The sequence below is a fragment of the Biomphalaria glabrata genome, chromosome 2 (assembly GCF_947242115.1).
Source record: "Biomphalaria glabrata chromosome 2, xgBioGlab47.1, whole genome shotgun sequence".
In the NCBI taxonomy this organism is placed as follows: domain Eukaryota; kingdom Metazoa; phylum Mollusca; class Gastropoda; family Planorbidae; genus Biomphalaria; species Biomphalaria glabrata.
The window spans coordinates 31966026-31988100 of record NC_074712.1 but is presented as its reverse complement, the minus strand read 5'-3'; the positions used below and the strand labels follow the sequence as shown (position 1 = coordinate 31988100).

Below are 22075 nucleotides of genomic sequence, written 5' to 3'. Positions count from 1 at the left end.
CCTTAATAATTGGCACTGTTCCATGTGTAACTCGAGTCAGCAAACAATCTTGCAAGACCTTTATGGAATAAAGTGAGGAAGACAAAAGATGTACAACAGCTATCCTCACATCATGTCTGGTACCCTATTGGATTGATTAATAGATGGGTTGAAGTTGTGAAAGTTGGCAATGGTTACCAAATGAAATAAAATAGACATCTAGTCTGAGGAGTTTAGCATAGGGACAAATAGAATTAATCAGTAGCAACAAGCAAAATATAAATTAAAAATACCTTTATTAAAAAATCAGGTTTATATAATGAAAAGACAACTGCATATCTGTTAATACTGTATTTTTTATACCAAAGTTAATTAATTTAGTTTTTTCTTTAATTGATTTAAGACAATAACTAATTGCACAGAGTTTCAGCTTGATCTGAGAATGGGAAGCAGGAGAAATAATGTGTAAAACATTTGTACCAGACAGACAGATGGAGTATTTTGATAAAAGTTTTATTAAAATAAAATTATTACATTTTAAGATGTCTTTTAACCTGAACCTCTTTCAGAAAATAAATCCAAAGGCATTTTTTATGTTATAAGGTTGTTGTGAACTTCCTCTTGTTTTGTTTAGAATAGAAGAAACTAAGAGTCTGAAAGGAAAAGGCAGACCAGCCAGTTCCCCAAGAAATTAGAAAATATTCCTGTAAGAGGCAGCTCCTAGAATAGTATGCCTTCTATAGCCTGAATTCAGTGTTGTTTTATTTTTCAGAAATTTGCCCAATTATTACAAATCTTATGAGTTCACTCCTTCTGTCTGGGGAGAATGTTTACACATTATTTCTGTCTGGGGAGAATGTTTTACACATTATTTCTCCTACTTTCCATTTTTGGATCAAGTTCAAACTTTGCACAAATATTCCTTGGTGATGACAAAACTTGAATTAATCTAAGAATTAACCAATAATTTAATCAAGTGTTGTTGTTTTTGTTATATATGGAAAATGTACTTAGCTAAGGGGAGATAAGCCTTGTGTAGAGAATTTTAATCTATAGACTTCTTGTAGACTATAAAATCTGTGACTGCTGGCAAGCAACTTGCACCTAAACCAATAAGCTTTGGGCAGTAGGGACTCCTTAGACTTTGAAGGCTACTCACCTAGAAGGAAAACTATAAATTCAAACATTGCTGACCTGAACATGGGAAAGAGTTCAGAAGTCAACTTGGAGGAAAAATCAAGAGTTTCTGCAACAGCAGTTTTAACTTGTGAAGCAATATAGAAAATGACACTTTAAATGAAACTATGTAGCAGTAATAATAAGATAACTGGCATACTTAGAATAAAGTCTTTGTAAAACACTATATATAGTAGCTCTAGAAACTAACTTTTGAACAATTCCTGTGTTCATGAACAGCTAAATCTGGGTATTCTTTTAGAAGCTGATGTAGCAAAGTAAGAGTTTGCTACTCCAAAAAGGTTTCCATAATAATAAGTAATACAAGTAATAAGTTAACTTTTAAAATAATCAAAGCATTACAGCCAAGAGAAATAGAAATCTATTAAAACATTTTTTATCACTCTCTTGTTGAAGTTACACTTTTTAAAAATACATTTTTAAAAGAGACATTAGGAAACAAGGGTGAAAATAACACAAAGAATTAAAAAAGTACACAGTCAAGTCTAAAATGTTTACATTTTGTTTTGTTTGGTTATAATACATTTTTCAAACAGTATCAAATTAAGGAGAGGATGTTAATGGCATAACATGAGAAAAAAACATTTAAGATATTTCATCAATTGATCGCATATTCAGGATATGATTGAAGTTGAAAGGTGTAAAGGCATAACCTTCACCCATGTAGAATTTAGAATTGAACTCGACCCAATGCAATCGAAGAGTGTGGAGGAAAGCACTAAGGCCTTCCATAAGCAATAGGATGGCCACTGTCAGGTTAGCCCACAGAAAGAAAATCACGAAGATGATGGGTGCTCCAACATATCTTCCTGCCATGGTCAATGCTAGTCGCAGGACCATTGTCCAGAGTACTTCTGAGAGCTCTATAAGAAAAAAAATAATTTTTTAAATATTTTTACATTTATTAAATATATACCGGTATAAGCTTCCTTTGTAACCTACAGGTTTTTTCTCAATCTTAATTAGACCTTAGCTTCAAATTAAACTTAATACATAACTATTACTATCATATACATTAATGACATTTTGAATGAGGTATGTAATGAAATTAAAATGTTTTAAAAACAGAAATAGAACTTGAAATACTTATTTACAAGAAAATACAAAAAATGTACATTTATTATTGTATTAATAAGGTAGCCTTGACATCTTCATAATTTTTGCATATTTATTAAAACACATGAATGGAACAAATACATCTGTTACTATAGCCAATGTCTGATTTATTGCCTTGACAGTAATCTAACAGTATATGCTTTCCAAATTGCGCTAATGAGGAATAAACTACATATATCAAGTCTTGATAAAAATCCTAGAACCAAACCTAGACAAAAGCTAAAGATCATTTCATCTACCAAGCCATTTACAATAAAAAGTAATAAAAAATACTTTAAAATATTAACTTTGTAGTCTGCATATTTTTTATGGTTCCATTAATCATTAACTTGCATTAAATTTCAAGATTTAAATTTATTTTAAAATACTGAATAAGCAAAAAAAGAAATTATCATTCACTTACGAGCATGAGCAAGAGACAATGCCCAGAGTCGAAGGTAAGAGGCAGTATGGGAAATACAGCCTAAACAGAACTCAATGGTGTGTATAGTCTGATGGATGATTATCTCCCCTATGCTGTGCTAAAAAAGAACAACAGAATAATAATTTTAAAAAAGTTTAAAAGCAAGATGAATATTTACTTTTATTAAGATTCTAACAATATGCTTAATAAGTCAAACCTCTACTGTATGATGGCTCCTGTGTTGCAAGTCCCTATCTTCTGTAGTACTTCCACTAGGAAACTTTGCATCTTCCTGTTAAAAATGTATAGATCTAGTTTTAGGGATATATTTTCCAAGATATGGGTTTTTATAAATGTAAAATGTTCAAAAGTTTAAAGGGATCAAAACAAATATGTTTTTTAGATTTGTGTCACAAATGTTGGAGGCTACTATGAATGCTAAATGTTTGCTGTTTAAATTTAAATAAATACTATAGGCTTAAGTTTGAATGTTACTTTTGTACTAGATTCAACTGTGATTCAGTAGTAATGTAATATACATTTTGTCTTTTATAATGATAATAAAAATTTAACAACATACTCGATTTTATTAAGTTCAATAAAACTAAAACCAAAAAAACATTGTTTTGGTCTATTTTTTGTAATATGTGCAAATGCCAATGCAAAAAAAAATAAAAAAATAAAAAACAAAGCGGGGCATAATGGAAGGCTTAAATAAAATGGGAAAAATTAAGGAAAGTTGTCAAATAAACACATTTTTGCAGATACAACTTACCTACTTGCAATGTGAACATGTTATGAAGATACAGGAATCATTTCTAAACAAGTAAATAACATCAGACTTTAAAATCTCCCATTCCTAAAACCACCAGCATTGGCATGCTTATAAAACATGTGGAAGACTGCAACAAACATGCGCCCAATAAAGGGAGATAAAAAAAAAGTTATTGACCAAAAGTGTAGTACAAGTGTGCACAAATTTGTAATATTGATCAAAGTAATTCTTAGTCATTAAAACAAAATTTAACCAACACAACCAAATGTTAAGCACCTTGTTCTAGCTGTAGGAACTTGAACATCTATGAGTCATCTAGTCAGTAGTGTTAATGATTTATGGATAATCTTATGGTGTTAGTATTTCTGACTATTTTAAAGTATCCCAAGGCAAGTTTGAGTGGTATGGATGTAACACCTACAACTTGTGTTTGTTAAATGGGTAAAACTTCATCATCTATTACATTATACTACCGACAGTGCTACGCTACCTGCCGGTAGTAACCTTGTGACCTGGTAACCTTAGGGATAGACAATGCGCTGCCACTTGCGTAGCATTCTTCAAAAGGGACCTTCAATGGGAAGTTTTACTGTGTTTTTAAATCTTACTGAAATATTTTTTAAAATAACTTTTAGTGTAAAAAAATTATTTTTGAACTACATAAGCTAATTCAAACAAAAGTGTTATGTTAACTTGTTTAGTTTTATTTAATGAGGATAGGAAATAGACCAAGAAAAGCACTTGTGTTCATGCACTAGTGATGTAGAGACACAGTTGTGGTATGTGTAATGGTAAGTGTTGTGGTTTGTGTATCACTGGTGCTACTTCAAGCCATGCCAATTAGTACTCATATATACAAAAGATATGCTGCATGGAATGGATGTTAGAGTGGGCACCCAGTTCCAAAAACTCTTTACCTATTCATGTCAATCAATCACCTGAATTCGGAGCAAGTTTAAGAGAAAATGGATTATGTTTCTCTCAGAATTTCTAGCAATGAATTCAGACTATGCTATAAACACTAGGAAGATACAGAAAAATATATCAACCATCTGAAAAATCTAATCAGCAGTAATCAGAAATATTCAGTAAAACCTTAGAAGCAGAATTCTAGAGTCAAGTGAGGAAAGAGCATAATGAACTGGGTGCTAAGGCTATGACTCAGCTATAATTTGGGTCAACATATCTATACAAAAGACAAACATAAAGATGAAACCCAGAAACTGTATTTGGACATGATCTGCTACTTTTTCTAAGTATACATTCTCCACTGATCCAGAACCTGATGGCAAAGAAAGGACAGCATGTTTCACACTAAATATACAGCAGTCAGAGTGAGTAACCTTATGCAAGGGATTACGTTATTTGCATATGAACAAAGTTATAATAGTTAAAATTCTTCTTGTGGGTGAGAACCTGATGTCCAATAATCCCTCATCTGACGTTTCAACATTTAAACATCTCATGCTCTTTATTAAAGCATTGCTTTAATAATTTAAAGGTTTATTAGTTTTAATATCACTTTAATGTCTTCATGATAGTGATTATAATGACTTTTTTCTTCCAAAGAACAGGCAAAATGAAAGATTCATTGACAGTGGTACTTTAGTTTTGCTGGTCTTTACCAAGCTTGTTTGTTTGAAAATCTTGAATGTAAAGTTTCCAATATGTACAAAATTCTAAATAAACCCAACTATCTATACACCTGTATTTTTAAAGATAGTGACAATGGCCATGACAATGATCTAGATTATTAGGTCATGATGCATCCTGACACATGCACATCATACTAGATTTTTCCAAGGCTTTTGACAAAGTTCACCACTATAGTTTGCTTAAAAAATTAAAATATTTTAGCATTGATGGTCCATTGCATCAGTGGATTAAAGATTTTCTGATAGGGAGAGAACAACAATAATAATAAATGGCTCTAAGTCAACACCAATAACAGTAAACTCAGGTGTACCTCAAAGAACAGTCTTAGGTCCACTACTATTTTTAATTTATATAAATGATTTACCAAATTGCATTACTTCAGGAACAAAAGTCAGATTATTTGCAGACGATTGCATAATATATAGAACAATAAAAACAACAACAAAATACAGAAATTTTAATTTTAAGTATAGTAGCAATTATACATAAAACACTGAACCATAATCTTCAAATACAAAAACAAAACAAAGAACAGTCTTAGGTCCACTACTATTTTTAATTAATATAAATGATTTACCAAATTTCATTACTTCAGGAACAAAAGTCAGATTATTTGCAGACGATTGCATAATATATAGAACAATAAAAACAACAACAAAATACAGAAATTTTACTGAGAGAATTAAATGAATTATAGAAATGGGAATCTAATTGGAGCATGTCTTTCCACCCAGAAAAATGTCAGTTATTAAGAGTAACAAAAAAAAACTAAAACAAATTAATTCCACCTATCTTATTCATGGTAAACCAGTAACACAGACTAAAAACGCAAAATACCTAGGTGTTATAATAAATGAAAAACTGTCATGGAATTCCCACATTGATGAAACTATCAAAAAATCAAACCAAGCATTAAGGTTTATTAAAAAAAAACTCAACTCAAGGAAACATTAAGAAACTAGAACAGACACAAAATAGAGCAGTGAGATTCATAACAAATGAATATTCACATTTGACTAGAGTAACACCTTTAGTAAAATCACTAAATTTAGAAAGCCTTCAGGATAGAAGACTTAAAAGTATAGTAGCAATTATACATAAAACACTGAACCCTAATCTTCAAATACAAAAACAAAATTTAATAAAATACTCTGAAAGACACAAAGAAAAAGGCACATTCCTCATTCCATATACTAGGACAAATCTGTACAAATGCTCTTTCTTCCCTAGCACTATTAGAGCATGGAATGGGTTGCCTGAGCTAGCCAGGAAAACCAGTGACTCGGAAGAATTTAGGTCATTGGTTAATATGCATAACTAAATGCATGACGCACAGGACGTAATCATCTTCTTTTTTGAAGTAACGTCTGTATCATATAAGATAAGATATGCACATACTTTTTCTTTATTCACAAATTAGTAAACATTTATTTTTATTTTAGTGATATAAGATAAATACAAAGTGTGGGGATTTTTTTTTATTAGTCAAAATAGGTTTTGCTTAAATTTGTGAAATTTTAATGAAGAATTTCTTTATCAATTGTTAAAAATAGACACACATTTTAGTACTTCTTTTATAACTTAATTGGTTACAAGAATAAACAGAAGAAAAGACTGTAGTAAGTAATTGGTGGGATAATATCAATACATTTCAGCTACAGTATGATGTACAGCTATATATAGCAGAAAATGCAAATGTTATCGATAGTAATAATTTATAGTACAAAAAGCAGTTTAGAATTTTTCTCATCCACCACAATATAAATTTAATGTTAATTAGCCACAAGCATCTCAGCAATGTTTAATCTAAATTAAGAAATCTTTTTGAGAGATATTGTGTTTGGTAAAATTAGAGGAATAACAAAGTTGTTGCTTAGAGATAAAATAGCAACTGAAATAAATAGTTGATAAGGAGAAATGATGCATATTTTATGCCAGATAGAGACATGCATTGAGTACAGTAAAACTATCATACATAAGCATTTTATTAGAAAAAACAAAAAACTAACTTAATTTCAGCGTACTACTAATTAAAGATTAGTTCATTATGTTGTTAAAACCTTGGAGAACATAATTTGAATTGCATTTTTTTTTAATTAAAGGATGTTAAAAAATAAGATTAACTGATATAATTGCTAAGGATTAATAAATATATATATATACATATATAAATATATATCTATATATAATAATAAACATTATAGAATATACTTACATTCGCTGGTGGTATTTCATTGCTGATTAGAGATTCATGATCTGTAACTGTTTTCTGCAAATAAATTTTTAAAAACTACTTAATAATATATAAAGCATTTTAAAAAAATAATTTTTGTAAACATAAGCACTAACATTTAAAGGTAATGTACTTATAAAAAAAAAACACCTCAGTTTAGAATGCGCAACATAAAAAACAATAGAAGCTTAAAGCTGAAGTTGAAATAATATATAATTACCCTGATTGATTTCCTCTTGCAAATGATATAAACAGGTTTGGCTACAAGTAACACAGGAACAGACAAAATGGCAATAAAAAACATCATAATTTGCACAATGTTCTGAAAAAAAAAAGGTTTTATAATTAAATTTAGTCTATTTCTTACATTACAGTCAGTATAAAGCACTAATATAAAGAGCAGGAGATTAATTCCATTAAAATAAAATAATTTGTATTTTTAATGTGCTATTGTATCAAGCACTAAGATAATGTGATTGAAACTAATGCAGTGTTCAATTTATAGAATAATAATTATAAGTTGTCTTTGAATTTATTTAGAAGAGCAGTATTTCATGTGGCTACACAGTCCCAGTCGCTACCTACATATTTCTCCACAACCAAAGTGACTTAATTTAGTTTCAACATCATAATTTTCTTTTTCTTTTTTTATTTACCTGGCCCCTGTAATACATCCAGTTAGGATCACATTTCTCTTTAGCAGTGTCTGAGCTACTATACTTAAACATAAACATATTGATGAAATCTTTGAAAAAGAAAAAAAAGATTCTGTTAATTGTAAAACATACATAATAGGAATTATTAATTAACATTACTAATTTACTGTTAAAGTCAATTGTATTATATTCAAACACAAAATCAGATAATTTTCTAATAAGAACAACTTCTAACTTTGAATCAAATTTTGCACACAAACAAGACAAGTTTTAAATAAACAGAAATGTATAAAACATCAATAGAAGAGTTGGTTGTAGCTAAATAACACATCAATTCAATTAATGTTTTCTTTCCCTAATAGATGTTTCCACCAAGAGGCCACAGTGAAGAGAATACACATTTTTTAAAAAATAAGGTAAACATTAATAATTCAAACAAAAAGTAATAAGCAATTTCTTTTTAATTCTTATTACATACTGAGAATGATACTGATAATGAGTATATTGTTCCAAAGGGAGGTAGAAATGTTCAGATCATAGCTTTACAACTTTACTATTTAATTAGTAAATTAATGGACAGTTTGAACATAAAGGAGGGACAGCTTCAATTTACTTACGAATCAACAAAGCTGGTGCACAATGTGATTCTGTTGCATCAAACCAAAGCCACTTGTAAATTACTTGAGACACCAGGTATCCAAAAAGGCAGGCCAAGAAAAGAAACTCAGGAATGAATCGAATCACAATATCAATGTAGCTTTTAAAATGTCTGAAAGTATAAAAGATTCATAGGATGTAAAAATAACAAACATCATCTGTAATTAAAAAGAGCCAAAAATAAATTAAAATAGTAAGCCCTCAGGGAAAAAAAGTGATTTCAACATTATTCACAAAATCTCTGGTAAATTTACAAAGATAAAAAACTTGATATGTTAGGTTGTCACTTAAGTCTTTGAAAAATGTTTTAGTTTATACATGAATTAATCTATGCTACGTACATGTGGTTGAAAATCTGCAAGCAAATGCCAAAGAGCATGTGAGTAACGCCAAGGATAATGGCCATTTTCATTTTGAGAGAGTTAGAGAATAAAATCTTGTTCAATGCTGGTTGCCAAATCTAAAGATTAAGAGACTATAATGATTAGTGTGCTAAAGAAGATAAAACATTTTAATTGAGATACATTGAAATAAAGAAAAGTTTGCCTACTAAACAATACTTACTGGGTCAACGCCAATGGGATATGCAGTAACGTTGTAGTGGGCAGTGATAGGATTCAGTTGTATTTTATCAGCATGCCATTCATTATCCCTGTACATTTAAATATCTATAAATGAACTTTGTTAATCATCTAATACAGTGATGCCCAAAATATGTCTGGCCTGCCAAAATATTGGCACAAAATATAGAAAATCCACTTTCGGAACTTAAAATAGCCCACAGGTCAAATTAGGTTGGGCATCACTGATCAAAACATTGTCCATGATTAAAAATCTTCCTATTTAAACTTTGGTCTAATACAGAAGTATTTCCAGAGAATAAATGGTGCTCCATTGTTTGGCTTACTTAATAACTGGATGCCACTGTGATCCAAAAATGTTGACAGATTTGGAGAAGAAGTCATTGTAGATTATTCCTGTGTAGATAGAGAAGGCCCCCATCATCATAATAATATATCTGCCACCAAAGAATGTGTTAGCAATCTGGAGAGAATCATTCAATTACAAACCAAACGGTAAGAACAAATTTTTAAAACTAAAGGCAACTACAGAGATAATGATGGACCAACCTCATTAGTAATTCTTTTAGATCCAATGGATTTCTCCTTCAGGATTAGAAAGAGACCAAACAAGAACATGATCAAACCATGTCCAGCATCACCAAACATGACAGCAAACAGAAATGGGAAGGTAATACAAGTGTAAGGAGCTATTGAAAAAAAAAGGTAACTACTGATTAAGTAATTAAATAATTTTTACAGACAAAAGTATAATTGTTTTTTTATTCAAAAGTATCCTGTTCTCACTTCTTTTTCATTATTTTTTTTTTTGTAGGACTAGACTTGCATCAATATAAAGTGAAAGTAAAATTCTGATTTTGGAATTTCACACTTAAATGTAAAAATTTAAATGGAAATGCTATAAAATAAAAAAAACAACTTCCTTTCAAACCTTTTTCACTCTATAGAAATTACAATTGGCAATAATAAACAACAGCTTTAGTGGAAATTATCTATTCGTATTCAACTAACTACATTATTAACAAAAATGATTTGATAAATTCATGGTGACAAGCAAATATAAAATTTGGGTAATTAAAAATCCTTGGCAATATAGCCTAAATATATTTTTAAATGTATTGTAAATTTGTAATTTTCTTTTAAATTTTATCATAGTTTGAGACAAAATAGTATCCCAGTATTATGAATGATACAAAATTAAATACCTGGATTAACCTCCCCATAAGTAGACATGCCATAAGCATCAACAACACTCTGAAAACCTTTAACAAATTTGTTGCACTTGTAGTAAGATGGAGGAGACTCACTGGTAAGCATGGGCTGGATGACAGTTGGGATGGTGCTATTGCTGACTTTCTATTGAAAAAAAAAGAGAGAAAACAAGAAAAACATAAAAAATACTTTTTTAAAAAGTTTAAGCAGTGTATTGTATCAATTAGTTCGGATCAGTCAAGTAATTAAATTTGTAATAGATCTAGACCAAAAACAATAAATCTGTGCGATTAGAAATATTTTTACCTAATGTTATTGTTTAGCTCTATTTTATGCTTTTAGCTTTCTCAATGCGCTGTAACCATATCACTTATCTTTACCAGTTGGGGGGGGGGGGGGACAACATCTGGGTGAATTTTTACCTTATTCGCCTTTAAAAAGTATTTATGAAAAAAAGGAACCCTGAATTCAAACTCATGGCTCAAGCCTATGAAAATAGAAGACTGTTGAGCTATCTATTGTTTGTTACAAACTTACTTTAAAGCGGTGACCTATAAAGGGGACCAATTCAGCTTATACCACCACTTCAGTCAAGTACAATTTCTTTCCCTTGTTTGACATGCTAAACAAAATAATTAATTACCAGTAGTAAATTCACTAATTGTTTTTTTTGTTTTTTTCAATTGATTCTTGTGTTGTCAGGTTAAAGAAGTTGAATTGATATAAGCTTTGTTGTAACAAATACATTAATTACAGAATCAAAATCTGCAGGAAAATATAACTATAGCACCTAAGAAAACTATTTTTCAAGAGCTAAACCTACTTCTCCAGTGGTCAGAGCTCTCCTGATATCATCAATTGCTTTGGCTGGAAACCAACATTCAGCAAGGAGACTGTTTTGGTGAACTTTGAACATGTTCAGGGTGTGGTAGATGGCCTTGATTTTCTCAACCTTGATGGTCCATGACCTAATCTCTCTGTGTGCAACTTTTAACACCCGCTGACGATGTTCATTGCTTTGAGTCAACACCTGAAAAGAAAAATGGACCAACTATATATATATAATTTATTAATTTCAATTGACCCCAGGTCTCAAAGATAAGTTATTTTATTCAATGATGTACAGTTTTACAGATAATTTACTAACTTGTAAAAACAAAACATTGGTCTTACAATTTCTAAATCACTGATACGTGAGTTAACTCCTCTTAACATTGAGTTTCTTTCCTCTGGAGAATCTGGTACAGGGTAGATTGTGGCTCTCATGCTAAAAAAAATAAAAGAAACAAATATACCAGAAATAATTTTAGAATTGTTTTATGTCTGTTATATTCTCAAAGCACAAAATTTCAATTATTTTATTTATTTTTATTATTATTATATTTTTGTTCTTAAATAAAAAAAAAATTTACCCATCACAAACTTTTTTCACTTTGTTTTTGAGTTGATCTCCTTGGTAGAAAACAATAAACATACATTTGTGCAGCTCATCCCCCTGAAATGAACAATTTGCTAGAGCAACAATAATAGTTAAACTAAACAATAACTGAGGTAAGTTATTTAACCATTGGTATCTCAAACTATGAGAGGTTTTCTTAACTTACTGTAATAGGATCTTTCAAAATACGCTCTATCTCCTCAGTTCTCATGAAAACCATACCATGAGTTATGAATTTCATAACACGCTCAAAGACGGGAACTTTATCCCTCAACACTGTGCCAACTAAAAATCTGAAAGTGAAACAAAACAAAGTGGTCTTGATTTTAAGCAATGTAGTAAACTACCCCTTTCAGACCTTGCGATCTATGGCCCACAGTTATCAAGGGTGTCAAGTAGCCAGTACAACAACCAACCAACTTTACTTTTCCCCCATTATGTAAATTAGGGTGGACTCAGTCTTCACCAGGATTCAAATCCAAAACCATTGGGTTCAAAAGCCAATTGCTTTGCCACTCAGCCACCAGACCCTGGTCTTGATTTTTGAATATACATTTGGACATTTCAGACACATTCAAAAGAAAGTATCGTACCCAAGTGCTGGCTGTTGTTGTCTGCCGATGACTGCTTCTTCATGCAGTACACCTGTTTCTTCTCTAATCATGTATTGAAAATCTTGCCCATACTGAGAAACCAGAAAAAAAAAAGTTTGTTTTTTTTAAAGGTTCAATTCATAGCATATTAACTTAATATGATAGTTAACATTTGTACAAATTGACAGTCAACTTACCAATAGAAAATAATCTTGAGTTTTGTGGATGACTTCTCTGATCTCAGTCAGCTCTACTAAGTTTTGATTTAATGCATCATAGTTTGTATTCACTTGACGTAACTCTGTGTCCATTTTCTCAAACTCAACCTGTTGGATCAAGATTGTAATGTCAGCATAATCATTTAGAATGTTCTTTATATTGATTAAAATCAATGTCTAATAGTTAATAAAACAGGTTAATCCATCAAGTTATGTCTAAGCTGATCTATTACAGAAAGATCAAATCAATAACCTCAAGATCATTGATTTCTTTTGGAACAGGAGCTGGTGGATTTTCTTGATAGTCAGGTATTGTTAAACCTTCCTTTAGAATCTCCTTTTCTGTGTATCCTATACAATTTAATGTGAAATAAAAAAAAATGTATACAATACATAAGAAGTTTTAGACATGGCACTTAAGTGGAAAATGTTCAAGTTGTCATAAATGAAGGGTCAATAATGTGAGTATCAGATAAGGCTAACATTCTCAGCATCTCTATACTCCAATCATCTCAAATGGTTACTTGACATTTGTTGGAGTGCGAATCAAGAATGGTGGTCTAACAGTTCAGAAAAAAAAAATTACATCCCCCCCCCCCAAATAATTTGATAGGATACATTACAATGTATTTTAAAACTAAATATGTTGATTCTTTTTTACCTTTGAATGAAAAGTGGTTTAAATCTGCAGGACATACAGTTAAACAATTTTATTATCTTTGATAAAGTAACTCAATATATCAGAGATACTGATACACTCTTGTCAATGTATAACATAATCTCCTCTGCACAGCCAAAACTGTTAATGCATTAGGAAACTTTGTTCACAATAACATAGGAGCGTAAAATACCAATGTTGACAATAACTTAAGTTATATGACAACTTTCCATTATTTAAAGTCCTTATTTAATTAGATTGTTCATTTTATTCACCTTTATAATAAATGTTTGTTGTGCATTTTCCTTTTTTTTTTTACCTTTCAACTTAATAGTTAAATTTAAAAAAATACTTCAACTAATATTATGATCTTACTATTTGTTTACTTATTATGGCTCCTTGCTATTGTATATATCATTCTGAGACAGAAAAACAAACAACAAAGATCCCTTTTTTCTCTGACAGTGTAAGTATCTATGATCTATTCCTAAGGGCACAGAAGCACTCACTACTCACCTATCATTTATTGTCCCACTTGTGATGGATAAAAATGAGCATTTAACGGTTATTACGTACTTTAGAAAAAGTAAGATATTTTCACATTCAAAACCACAGTGGTTAAATTTACCAAAAAGGAATTTTTAATTTTCAATATTGAACCAATATTTTTTAAAAGCTGACATATTAAAGAAATACTTCTTTCCGTTTCAAAGCCCTATAGAAACTCTGTGTGTGTAACTTTCAATAGTATTCCTGGCACATAACTATCTTTTGTAGAGATTGTATAAAACAAACTTTTTTTTCATATGAAGCCTAAATTGATTGAATAGGTGTTTTTGTTTGTAAAAATTTATAAAAGAAACAAGTAAATTATAACAATATAATTTGTATGCTGAGGGTGGATATAAAAAAAGAAGATGATAGAATTCTTAGGTGAGAAAGCGTTACAATGCCATAATGAAAACAAAAAAAGGGTCTGACCAAAAAAGCAAAATGGAGCTTATGAAATACTATAATATTGAATTAAGAAGCTGAAGAAAACTCAGTGATTACATGTAGAATTCATTTTTTTAGTGGTGGTGATAAGGGGGATGGGGTGGTGAGAAAAGTGATACTAGAATTCTCAGGCCAGACATATGTGTTTATATATAGGAGGCTAATATTAATGGGCCATTCTAATTCAACAGAACATGGGCCAAAACTATGTTAGGTGAGCGTGATATAGAATTCACAGGTCAGAAAGTGAGTGTGTTTGGGAGGTCATTTTAAAGCCAGCCGTTACAATTCAACATAACATATATTAAAATACATGGGCCAAAAGAGGGATTGTTGAAATGCAGGCAGTTTTATTGAAAATGAAAAAAAAAAGGGAGAATTGATGCTCGAATTTTCTGGCCGGTCCAATTCAATGCAATAGATACTAGAATTAGTTAGCCAAAGGAATTTATGGAGATTGTTTACTCATGGGCCTTTTTATTATTGTTGTTATAAGTAAGAACAACAAGGGGGGAGTCCATGGCAAAATAAACAACATAAAAATTAGAACAAATCAATGAGCATAACTAGTGGATAATGTGTTTATATATTTGGGTACTGGAAGTAACCTACTAATTACTTACGAAGCTTTCTTTCCATTTCCTCACATCTGCGAATCTCATTTACAAATGTTCTTTGGAAAGAGTTCACATTAGTATTCAGCTGTAAGAAAACCATTAAAACTGTTAAAATGAAAAAATGTAAAATACGAATCAACTATTGAAAATAATTTTAGTTAGGTTTGAATTAGAAAAGGAAGCTAAATAAAAAACTAATTTGATCAGAGTTACTTTTTAAAGAGTAGATGAACAAAAAACAAGTGTTGAACAATTCTATCAACATAACCAAAAATTATGCATAATGTTCCAAAATGTGTATTTTTTTTTCTTGTATTATTTCATATAAATAGTTTTGTTTTAATTGCTTTTCTCTAACACAACTTTCATGCTTATAGAATGCTCAGTATGTTATCGCCCAATCTCTTTTGTGAACATGTGGGGGGGGAAATCTGGAAGAAGGTTTATGTGATGCCTTTAGCAACAACAACTCAGTTTGAATCAGGATTTGAACTCAAGTCCCCTTAAAAAGCTACCCAACCAGTTAACTTAACAGAAATTTTGTTTAATCAAATCATTTCTTAATGCCTATTTTTTCCTCCTAAGCCAAATCTGACAAAATCTTATAATCCAGTGGTAGCCAATCTTTTAAAAAAAAAGATGTAGGTTAAACTGAGTTAGCTGGACCTATATTCACCAACCAGTGGTCATGTGACAGACTGAAAGTGCTCCCTTATTCTTCTACACTTACTTTTCACTTACAATTTTATCTGGATTGACACATATAGAAGGCACAAAGTTTTTCCAAAGAGAAAAAAAGACCAGGTCAAACTGCTTCCCTCTGACAGTACAACAGGATAGCATAAATACATTTTACATAGTTGATGGAAGCATATTGTAATGTGTAAATTTTAGTATATTTTATTGTATAATCTTGATAAATTAAATAAAAGGTTTTACATCTTTAAACTGAACTAATCCAAGTTCTCCTAGCTCTGAGACACACTGGTAGGCAGCTTCTGTCTGCAGAAACATCTGGCAATATTGCATTTCTTCAGACCTAAACAGTGACCCCATGGTGGCGAAATCTGTAAGTTTTGTTAAAACTTTTATATTATATGACAAAAAGCAAAACTATATTATGTAATAATCAGAGCCTTCAATGCCCCTGATTAAAAAATTGTACCGCTGTTCCTTCTGACACATCAGCTACCTGGAGAGGGGGGAATGGCCTGTGTGCTAATGCCTAGACATTCATCTCATTGTTATAAGATCATACATAGTCACTTCATGACCAAAGGAAGCCATATAATATTGATATTTTTTTTAAGGTTTGAAGGGTTCTTAATACAAAAGAACATTTACTTATTTAGATCAATCTGAAAGGACAACATGAAAAAATTTTCAATCATCTTTATGCTTTAATGAAAATATTCTGCCTTTTAAAATAGAGCAGGTGATGTTGAATTTGGCCATTATCAATGCTTCACATGTTAGTGATGTTCATTTCAAAGTATTAAATTCAACTATAACCACTAGTAATTTTTGTTTCCAAATTTAAATGATATATATTCAAATTGACTGAAATAAATTTCAAAGCTAGAAAGACCAGAATCATCTTTCAATTTTGAATGTATTTATTTTTTTTTTATATTTACTTTAATTTTCCCTTTAAAGCCAGACAATATATGAAAGTATTATGAAATTTAAAATTCTAATTTTCATTCATAAAAAGCTAATGCATGCAAAAAGATTGATAAGATAAACCAGTGTCATAATGATATACAGTAAAATTTACTTAATCCAAAAGGCAAGGAACAGGAGGTGACTGAATTATCAGAGTTGGAATTACAGTTCAATAAGGGAAATAGCCAGATAATATTGAATAATATACAAAGTTGTTTTCTAGCTAACAAAGTTCTTATATTTTGTATTTTATGTTTGGCACTTTGTTGTTGTTTTAGCAGAATACTACAATTCTCTGCAAAGTTTTATGGTCAGTTTTTTTTTTAACAATGCTATTTTTGAAGCAATTGTAAGAGATTTATTTTTCTCAAGGATTCGGACTTGTCAGGATGCCATTCTGTTTGTAATGCTGAAGACAGAGTCAAGGCAAAAAAAGAGAGCTTAATAGACCCCCCTGCTAATAAAACACCTTTGTGTGCATTAAATATGACAAAATATCTAGATATGGCTAGGTTTGTGTAGCTCTGTGAAATGGTCTTAAAATGCATTTTTCTTTTACATTAATATTTGGAAGACCATGAAATGCCTGGTTTGCGTTTCAGAATGTCAAAACAATGGTCCCAAGCACAACTCTTCCCATTGCTGTTCCCTGCAGTAATAATTTAGATTTTATTGAAAAAAAAAACAAACTTCACTGCAGTCTAGATCTAGTCCAAGATGGAATTGTTAATTGTTCACAAACAAATGTCATCACCAAGAATTTGTTTATGACAATTGGTTCACCAGATAAATGGTTCAGCAGACAAATAGTTCACCAACAATTGGCTCAAAAAAAATGGTTCACTAAACAAATGCCTGACTTTTGCTTCATCAAGAATTTGTTCATCCATAATTCAAAACATTTTGCTATTATCCTGCTTGAACATTTAATTTGTTTGAAATGAAAGTAAGTACTAGGGATTTATACAATTTAACTTTTGAAAAATTTCTTTTAGCTTTTTTTTTTTACTTTAACTCCAAGAATTTTCTATTGCTAGCTCAGCAAAGGATTGTGCTCAATGCAAATGTGATTGCTTAGCAACTTTCCAACAAGGTACACCAGTAACAGGACAGCTGAATAAAGTAAATAGATCCTCACGTAACTTTACAAACCATTTCTATTTTTCCTTTGTACTCAAACAAGCATGCAGCTAATTTTACCCCGCCTCTGTGCTTATGGTTCCTTAAATCTGGTCCACATATATATATATAGTTTGTCAACCTTGGTTTGATGATGACCACTTTTGTCCTCTAAGGGGATGAGGTCTTTGGGGTTTTGTGCCTAACCATGTGGCTGTTGAGACCTATGTAAGCCTAAAATATTTGGCTGCACACTGGGTAGGTTATTCCAGCTGGAAATAGTGTCAATGTCCTTGCTTTTTTTCTCTGACGCTTTTCTTCTGGTCCATACATTTATCAAAAACATACATATCCCATTATATATATGTCTACCATTTTGTACTCCCTTCATCTATTTATTTATTTGCCAGGATACTGGTTTTAACACCTAATAGAATGCTATACAGAGTTTGCACCTCTAGAAGTAATAAAACTTTATCAGACAAGGAATCCTTATAGTAGGTCCTTTAAATAGAGAAGATATTCACTAATCAGTCATTAATATTTATCTACAACTTCCTGGGCATCAGGAAACAGACCAAGCTACACATAAAGAAATGACCATGTCAAACAAACTGGACAGTATTAACTTCCTCCACCACAAAGAGCAATCTACAATCTTTCAACGAAGAACAGGACACACACCTCTGTTAAATTACCATCTTAACAAAATAAATCCCACTCACTGTCTGGGTGGAATCTTTTACACATTATTTCTCCCACTTCCCATTCTCAGATCAAAGTGAAACTTTGCACAATTATTCATTGTCAATGACAACATACAAAATGATCAATAAATTAACCAATTAGATAATCAATTAATTTTGTTTTATTTAAAAAATTTTATCTTAGGGGAGATAAGCCTTGAGTACAGAATCAGGTCGTTCAGTAAAAATATAAAACTAATATTAGTCTATAAAACATTAAATTTTATAAGTACTTGCGGTCTGAAAGAGGAACTTTAATTTTTAGTGTACCATCTACATCAAGAATCTAGTAGCTACAGCTACAGCTAGATCTAGACTCTAGACTCAATGGTTCCCAAACTTTTTTGTCTCATAGACCCCTTGCCATGTTTTCTGGTTTTCAGTAGACCCCTGCTTAACTTGCAAATTTTTGCAAATTCATCAGCATGTTTTTTTTTTGTTTTTTTCTAACTGTAGTGAGTTGAAGAGTTAAAAAATAATTTAAAACTACACATTAAGTTAGAGAGATCTTTCTTTTTTATTGATAAAATTCAAATTTAAACCAATTAAAATAACAATGAATATGTATTGCTGGAATCACAAAACACAATGGAAATATGTTTGTTTGTTTTTTTGCAGGTTTATCATCTGTCGCTACTGATATTATGTTTCATATAGGATTTTGTTGTTCTATGAAGTTGTCCTTGCAACATTAAATATAAATAAATTAATTAATTGAATCAGCAGAACTGTTTTCATTAACAGGAGAAAGGGTGAAGGTGAGTAATTGGAGCCTAACCAGTAAGCTTTGAGCAGGATGGACTCATTAGCATTGGCTTGCTACCCACCTAGCAGAATGAAAACAGAACTCAAACCTCTGCTGCCTTGCAGGAAAACCCAAACATGGGGAGGGTTTCATGGGTCAACCCTGAGGAAAAATAAGGAGACAGTGACAATTAGGCAGTTTATAGCACACAGCGCTACACCTTGTCAGACCTGTGATGCAGTTGATCCCAAATTGAATATATAGCTTTTAATTTTATAACTCAATGTGACCTTTAAATGTATTGTTGCTTTAAAAAATTCTTTTAATAATATCAGATGTAGGTTTGTGTAAAATGGCTGGTAGAATCAATGTTTGACCTATGCAATATTTTGCTTTAAGTAAAAAGATATTTTAAGAGGCTCACAAACCATCATCCTCTTTATATTATGTGGAAGGGATATTTTAATGTGGGTCTATTCTGAACTTTATCTTTGGGTGTTCGAATGTTTTTCAAACCTTTATCTATTTTATCAGGGTGGCATTGTCTCAGATGATCCTCCAGCGTAATTGGTTTCATATCATCTTAAAAAAGGCACTTTTTGACAAGAAAGGAATGAATCCCAATTTTAAATAATCAACGCTGTACAGTCTACATTTAGTTTTGTTAAACATTAGTTAAAAGTAGACAAAATTAAGCTATTTAAATAAGTATTGAAATTAAATACAACAATTTTTCATTTGAATAGCAGGATAAATATTTAAAGAATTAACAAAAGTGTCAATCGTATATTAGTGTATGAAAGAATTCTTCCTCTTCTTCTAGCCAGCTTTTTGCTGCTGAGCTGTGAGCTCTTTTTCAGACTGTGCCCAGGAAAAATAGTGTGTTTTCTTCAGTTGTTCAGTACTGCTGTACAGAGTGTTGGTTATGTTGGGCTGTAGTGGTAGTAGGGTCTGCTTAAGGTTGATTAGGACATTCAAGTATGTGGTTTTCAGACAAAATTAAGCTATTTAAATAAGTATTGAAATTAAATACAATTTTTCGTTTGAATAGCAGGATAAATATTAAAAGAATTAACTAAGGTGTAAATCATATATTAGTGTATGAAAGAATTATATTAATGAGATTAAAAATTAAAGTCACGACCTGCTTAAATGAAAATCTATTATCATAGACCCCAGTGGGCATCTCATAGACCTCTATAATAATTATTTTTTCAATTTTGTAGACCCTTGGGCTGGGGGTCTATATATATTTAAATATTAGATCTATATTATAATATAGACATTATAGACCACTTTGGTAATCACTGCTCTAGCCTATAGTTAGCCTAGCCGATCTAGATTAGAGTTTGATCTAGATCTACTAGAATTTATAATTTATAACTAGATCGTCTAGATTATTATATTCTTATATATAATTGTTTTCTTTTTTAAATAAATGTTAAATTAACAGTCCCAATATAAAAATTAAAAAAAAACAAAGTCAAAATACATATTCATATTGTAACATATACTAGATCTAGATCTAAACACTGATAGAGCAAAACTTGCTAAGACTAGACTGACTAGATATCTAGATATAGTAATAGAGTCTAGTATATTATAATAAAGTATAACTATAAATATAATATTATTATAAGGCAATATAAGCCAATTAAGGGGGCATGTCCACTCTCACACTAGACTTCACTAGACTCTAGACTGACGTAGATTGAATAGTTCTAGTGTAGATATGACGATATGTTCTAAAATAAGATCATCTATCACGATCTAGTCTAGTTAAATCTTTAATGGTCTTATTTCAACTTATAAAAATCCACCGACATGAAATGGATCCAATAGATCTAGATGTATTCTTAGTTATTCTAATGATGAATCCAAAATTAATATAACATCAAATAACAGATCTTACGTATAGTATTATTATGTTCAACTAATCTAGGTCAAAGCTGCCAACTCGTAAATTTCATTAGCACAACTTAGCAAATTAAAAAATAATGATTTTGCTAAAATTATATTTCTGATAAGAAGCTTGATCCGTATCTAATAAAATATTAGATCTATGTATATATCAATCTATACTAAAATATATAAAGGTCTAGTTTCTACACAGCGAGTAAACTTACCTTTGTCCAAAGACCGTATGCTTTTTTTTTTAGTATGTTTATTGTATTACATTTTAAATTTCACATTTAAAGTTTTAATTATTGTCCTTTTTTTTTTTAAATCGACTTTACAGTAGCAGTAGCATTACTAACATAACTAACAGTAACATTTTAGAAACCTCTTTGGCCTAATTAATTGCACTGAACTGGTGAAATAACTTCTGTTTCTAAATGACTATTCCTTGCCTATCTAAAAGATTAGCACTTTTATTCACTATAATTTATCTTATACTAGGTCTATTAGAGAACAGTAAAGCTTCCTTAATGGAAACTTCATGATACCAGCTCAATTTGGATGATTTACAGAAGTTTGAAATAACTACATGTTGGTCTATGACATTTATTATATTTTTTAATTTATATTTTTTTTTACTTAGTATCAATTTGTACATAAATGTAGCTCTGTTACAGCTATATTGAAAGCCAACAGTAACCCATTTCATGATGGGGCAATCATGCTGAAATCTAGTTACTAGAAGCATGAGAGAGGAAGTGAGCAGTGTTTCTAATGGTTTCCATTGTACAAGGAGAAACTTGTCATGAACCAGGTCTGACTCTCTACCTTGAAGAAAATAGAATTTACACATACACAGTACACTTGTTTTCACTATAACAAAGTTTGACTGGAAATAAATACATTATATAAACAG

At 30.7% G+C, this 22075-nt stretch overlaps 1 protein-coding gene across 7 annotated transcripts; it reads right to left on the bottom strand.

Annotated features, from left to right (window-relative positions):
* Positions 1–258: 258 nt before the first annotated feature.
* On the bottom strand, positions 259–22054 carry LOC106057076 (V-type proton ATPase 116 kDa subunit a1-like). 7 transcript variants are annotated; one of them, XM_056020090.1, is made up of 23 exons: positions 21085–22054; positions 19294–19422; positions 15925–16052; positions 14992–15070; positions 12968–13065; positions 12694–12822; positions 12497–12588; positions 12070–12196; positions 11878–11960; positions 11639–11732; positions 11289–11495; positions 10459–10609; positions 9803–9942; positions 9580–9716; positions 9237–9324; positions 9014–9132; positions 8633–8784; positions 8016–8104; positions 7580–7681; positions 7342–7395; positions 2913–2987; positions 2696–2813; positions 259–2039 (listed from the first exon to the last, which is right to left on the bottom strand). In XM_056020090.1, the coding sequence occupies exons 2-23, from the start codon at positions 19325–19327 to the stop codon at positions 1762–1764; spliced, it is 2574 nt and encodes an 857-aa protein (XP_055876065.1). In that variant the 5' UTR covers positions 19328–19422; positions 21085–22054; the 3' UTR covers positions 259–1761. The 7 variants fall into 7 exon arrangements, 5 of the variants coding, with proteins under 5 accessions (XP_055876065.1, XP_055876066.1, XP_055876064.1 ...); XM_056020091.1 differs by having other exon boundaries at positions 19343–19422; XM_056020089.1 differs by having other exon boundaries at positions 19294–22054.
* Between the last annotated feature and the right edge of the window lie 21 nt (positions 22055–22075).

Excerpts from the sequence above, each read along its gene's own strand:
- LOC106057076 (XM_056020089.1), bottom strand. The coding sequence starts at position 19,327 with ATGCTAATGAGTCCATCCTGCTCAAAGCTTACTG. Across the intron at positions 16,053-19,293 it reads ATCCTGCTCAAAGCTTACTG|ATTTCGCCACCATGGGGTCA; the intron begins GTTAGGCTCCAA and ends CAAAACTTACAG. Across the intron at positions 13,066-14,991 it reads GGAAATGGAAAGAAAGCTTC|GATACACAGAAAAGGAGATT; the intron begins GTAAGTAATTAG and ends TAAATTGTATAG.